General features: G+C 45.6%; 1 protein-coding gene across 1 annotated transcript; it reads left to right on the top strand.

The window, feature by feature from the left end:
• Positions 1–4,163: 4,163 nt before the first annotated feature.
• On the top strand, positions 4,164–5,063 carry LOC128718544 (probable zinc transporter protein DDB_G0282067). The gene is made up of 2 exons (XM_053812167.1): positions 4,164–4,169; positions 4,239–5,063. Exons 1-2 carry the CDS (start codon positions 4,164–4,166, stop codon positions 5,061–5,063), a joined length of 831 nt encoding a protein of 276 aa, XP_053668142.1.
• The last annotated feature ends 698 nt before the right edge of the window (positions 5,064–5,761 follow it).

Below are 5,761 nucleotides of genomic sequence, written 5' to 3' on the forward strand. Positions count from 1 at the left end.
TGGCGAAACGCTGTCGGGACAACCGCAGCTACGGGAAGAACGATGATTCTTGAATGCTAAAATGGAGCTTAAATTGATTGAACAATCTCCAGGAAGTGTGGAATGTCTAACAATACATTAATGTTTAAACTATTTATTCTTTTCAAGAAAACCTTCTGAATTTCTAGGTGTCGTGAATGTAAACTAAAATCATTAAACGTTTTTTTTTCTTTTTTTATTAAAATATCCCTGTTGAGATAACGAAAATGGCTACGAATAATTAAAGGTGTCAGTGTGCTTTTACATCCCTATCTGGCATCTCCGATTTCTTTGATTCGAGGAGAGTTCCGAGGAAAATGTCTTTCGCGAATCAAAAAGCTTCCACTCTCCAGCTTCACTTTCATTCTGATTACATTTTTATGGTCCGGACATTCTATGCATACAATTAGCTTCCTGCGCATTAGCATAATGATTATAATTCAATTTTAAGTTAATCTCCAAATGAAATCCCCTCCCTGCACGCAAGACGGCCCAGACGCGAGAGAATTATCTGTATCGGTAGTAAGCAACTGCCCACCACTGCAGCATCCAGTATCCGGACGTTCTTCCACAAGATTTCGGTTACATAAATTCCACCGGGCAATGGTCTGGTAACCGAATCAACAGCTCAATAAATTAACCACTCCAAGCGACCAGGGTGAGGGTGATGTAGTAACTCGTTATCGGAGTTGAGCAAACTTTTCCAATGGACACACTACTACCGGTTACACAGCACGCTCCCAGCCAAAGTATCGCCAAATCTGATGCCAATTAGTACTGTCAATTAGCGCACTCTGTTTTCGGAGTCGCGTTCGCCACCCAAAAACCTGGCCCCCCAAAAATGATGGCCCCCGACGCAGCAATTGGTCGCCAGGCAAGGGGTGTTGATGGGTGCCAGCGAGTTCGCAGCGTCTCACCCACGCGCCGGAACGCAACGGTGTATTGGCTAAGAAAGTTTTCCCTACGGGCGACAGGCAAACAGAGGCGCCAAACTTTCGAGCTGCGAAAATTTGGCTTCACCGAAAGAGCCCTGAGAACGAAAGTCGCTTTTCATCTTTTGCTTATGGTGCTTCTTGCTTCCGTGAGCGAGCGTGTCAATATTTGCGGATGGAGTTAGGCAAGCGAAAAGCTAAGAAGTTTGACCACTGACTACAAGCTCGCCTGGGGAACGATTGGGATGCTCTCGCCCTAACTTCACTTGTTCATTTGCAAACAAAACACAATAAACGATTATTTATCGTTGCGAGATTCGTTGCTGTTTAGTAATGACAGTTGCATTGCAATGCAGGGGAGCAAATTGTGCAAACATTGCACAATGCTCTTGCCGTGCATTTGTCGTGTTGAAAGGCGCTCGGGTATTAGGGATAATAAAAGCGAAACGAAATATGCTGACTAGGATGGTCCCTTCCGGGTGAGTGTTTGGTGGACATTGAAGTCTACTAACTGCTGATCCAACAATGCTCATTGAAACATGCAATTTAATTTCGGATGAAACACTCCATAAAGATGATCATTTGGATGAGTAGGTCGCTTGACAGTTCTTTACCCCAGTAATTAAAGATACCTAGGATATTTCATTCCATGTTTCATTGGAGGTATTACAACCCGTAGAACTGCAAACATTGCTTAGTCAACAACTTTCCACCAAAATCCACCGACAGGATTTTTCATTCAAATATCTCTGCAAATTGTCAAAACAGCACAAACAACCCTTCCATTCGGAAAACCTAATATCAGTAAACAAGTTATTCGCGTTCAAATCATCGAGTTTTTATCGTCAGAAATATTGACACATCCCACAACCGCACCGCCTGTGGACAGCAAGCTGTAAAAACAAACGTTTGCCAGATTTTCCACCATGCACTTGCCACTCGCATGCAAACCCCGATGGATGTAGTCGAATGGCACTGCAGCAAGTGCCTCATCATTTATTCATTTCCATTTCAATCCAATATTGCTTTGCTCGCTCCATTGGGAGTGCATTCGTGTGATTGGAAAACAGAACGTCAGATACGTGTCGCTTAATTAACCGATATCGCACACAGTTCAGATGATGTCGGTGAAATCGACAAGAAAAATATACAACCAAACTGGTAAAAGCTAACAAGAAACATAATGGAACATTAGAAGATCTATAACACAATTAACGACATAAAATATATGAAAAATAAATAAATTCAGATCATTAACGTAAACAAATCTACGCATTTAAGTTGCGACGAGATTTTCTCGAACATCATTCACAAACAAGGTTCAAGAAAATCAACGAAACAAAGCAAAAAAGCACCTTTCTCTGTTAAACCACCCAAACGAAGATAAAACAGTTCCAGCGAAACCGAAATCATTCCGGTGAAAAATGAAACGAAAGTTACTGTAACGAACCGTACAATTGACGAATGGAACAAGCAAGCAAGGTAACCTCAAACGAGAAGATTTAACGCACAGGGTGGAGATCTCGGATCAACCGAAACAGTCCATCCCATTTCTGCCGTTGCCGCTGCCAACCGCTTTGACGGCTGGTCCCTCCGTTCAATCTCCAAGCCCATGATGCACCGCTGTGATTTGTTCTACTTCTGTCAAACTTCAAGAGATGAAGGTTACGCAATGTTGCCCATTACGGTGTCCCTTGTGTGCGGTGTATTTTTTGTACCTTTGCCGTGTTGTCCTCCTGACAAACCAAGATGAAAGCAAACGTTCGTAACGTTGGTAACGTCGGTACGGTATGGATGAAAGTCAAACCGATTATTACCTAAAAGGATGGCAAAACATGAACGTTACAATAATGAGGAATCAATGCATAACTTTACTTCCCATTTCGCGTACGCCGTACGTATTTAAGTTTATTTATTTTGGGTACATCTGAGACAATTACATACCTTTCACTTTATTCCGCAAAACACACTGCACTTCAGGTAGAGTAAAGGAATAATTATTTAATATCTGCTTTGGCACATCACTCGCACTCGCATTTCAGTGTGCGAAATTGCAAGACAAAAATCGTGACACTACTTTTCCAACTTGCGATTGACGTATTTGACACTTGACAAACTCATTGCACGACGGAACCAAGCGCATTAAGCTCTCTGCTCTGCAAGCACATCATCGCAACAGCCTACTACGATCATCGACTCACTCTACCGCGAATCTTTTGATGAATGGAGCTCCGAAATGTGATCCTTTCTCTTTCCATGCCACCGGTAATACTTGGCGCCACCACTCAGATCCCGAGACCTGGCCAACGGTGAACGGCAAACGAAACTGTAACAACGGCCAGAATCTGTGCACCGTCGTCAGGTGCTCTCACTTTTTTTCGGAAGTGGAGCAAACGACGTGGGCAATCTACACAACCATTGCTGTCAATGCATTGTGCTACCTTCAGCCAACCATGGAGATCGCCATCGCATCTCTGCGCAAAGTGTCGCCCATTAAGTAATCCCAACCTTTCCCGGGGGATGGTGGCGCTCGGTGACGTAATGGCTATCGCTTCCACATGGGGACCCCTCCGTTCCCGGCTCTTAAAACGTGCGAGGTGCGCAATTTAGGCAGAGCAAATTAGATTAAAGATTTGGTGCGCACAACAATGAGCCACTTCCCGTGCGCGTTAGGTGAAATGTACCACTCTCGTACGTAGTGTTTTGCTTCTTTCACTACGTTTTCTGCACAGATGAAACCAAGTCAACGGCGACGAGTGCGATTCCCTCTCTCCTTACGGGGTAAAGAAGTTTAATCGGCGTGCGATCGCTTTCCAGCTCGTGCCAGCCCCGGCAACTGGGAGCCAACTTAGGTTGGATAATCGCCCAAAAGCCGAGGTGGGGAAACACCAAATTGAAGCCGATTACCATTAGTCCGGACGGTGCACCAGCGCCTGATGCAGCACTCTGTGCAGTGTGGCCAGTAGCGAAATGGCACGTGGACTTTTAATGGGAAGGGTGAAAGAAATTCGACACCTGTGCAACGAATTCGCATTTCGGTGCTAAGAGCGGTCCGGTAAGAGCGCCCTCTGGTGGGGAAGTCTTACATACTTTTACGACTGTCGCTTCCCCTTAGCCACCTGATCTGCACTATAAAATGATCCATTTCTTCGGAAGGAAGCATCAGTGATCTTTCGACAGCTCTTGCAACTACAAGCCACGAAACTACTAACAATGAAGGTAAGATATTGAGCAAAAGGACTACTTCTTCTGGGATGCGTTCAAGAATCATCTTCTTCTTCCGTACAGGTATTCATCGTTCTAGCAGTGAGCATCGCCAGCATGGCTGGTAGCGGATATGCCGCTCAGGCAACCGCCGATAAGAAAAAAACCGTAGATAAACGAAGCCCCTGGCAGTTCGGGTCCTACTACAGCGGATTTGGAGACAGTTTAGCGCGATCGGATGATGTACATGCGCACGGGGCAGGAGCCTTATCCGAACAGCAGTTTGGTGGTGGATGGCATCAGGAGTATCAGCCTCAGCAACAACACTGGAGTCAGGCTGGTGTGTCCGGACATGAATCAAAGTCTCTCGGCCATCCGGTCCATGAATGGCAGGCCGAACGTGCACCGCAGGTGCACTTCGACGAGCATGCCCAACAACCTCAGTTCCATTACGGTGGCTCGTTCCAGCAGCCCAAGGTAGAACAGTCGTTCGGATGGCACCATCAGAACCTCCACGACGAAGACACCAAGGATTGGGCATCCCAGCATCAACAGCTGCAGCTACACCAAGCAGGAGGATCCTCCCAAGAGTGGCATAACGATGATTCAAAGGAAAAGGACGCTGGCCATGGTGACTGGGCACCAGTTTCGGGCGGTAGCTCTGATCTGCTCAAGGAACACTCCGCACAGTCGCACACGACCGAAGCCAAGGAACACCATCACCAGGAATGGGCACCGATCGAGTCGAAGACTGAGGAGCATCACGATGGACATCACCATACCAAGATCATCAAAGTGCCGTACCCTGTGCATATCGAGAAACCATACCCCGTGTACATTGAAAAACCCTTCATCGTGGAAAAACCTGTGCCTCTGAAGCTGTACATTAAGAAGAAGCATCATCACTAAATGTAAAAAAGTTCAATCAAGTCATGTTTCATAAATTAAGCTAAGAAACTCCCTAATACTGTAGGAATAAACTTATGAGTAATATTGTTTTTTTATATTGCGATGTTTTTTTATTGGTTTTTATGAAACAACCCGATACAAATACAACGTGTAAAATCAATACAATAACGTCTCTGGTGCATTCTTCGTACGTATCGCCACTAAAAAGCACAGAGCGCGAAATAAAATTCCTCTTGTACCATTCAGCTTACAGTACAGCAATGGAGCAGTAGCTCCATCCCTAATAATTCCCATTCACGGTTCAATGGAACAGGTAACAAACACAAACACTGCAATGCAAATAAATACAACGCCGGAAACGTTCGCACCATCCCGAAACCTACATCGGACATCCTATTGTCGCCAACGAGCCGGTTTGTTTCCGGCTCGGTCGAAGAAAAAGGGAGCAAAAACCCTCCACACTAAACACACTAAAAAAACGAAGAAAAAAATGTTACGCAAATGGTACTACCGCACGATCCAATAGGGCTTTCCCGCTAGGAAAAAGCATCCGGCAAAGATTGCCGCATTCGACCGGACGGCCGATCACGGCCATTGATCTGGGCAATCCGGGTGCAAGCAGCCGGAAGACCCCGTCCAGTCGTGCGTGCGATTTCACTGCTTTCTCGTCAGTATCGACGTTCCTTTACGCCGTCCAG

Source organism: Anopheles marshallii, chromosome 2 (genome assembly GCF_943734725.1).
Source record: "Anopheles marshallii chromosome 2, idAnoMarsDA_429_01, whole genome shotgun sequence".
Lineage (NCBI taxonomy): Eukaryota > Metazoa > Arthropoda > Insecta > Diptera > Culicidae > Anopheles > Anopheles marshallii.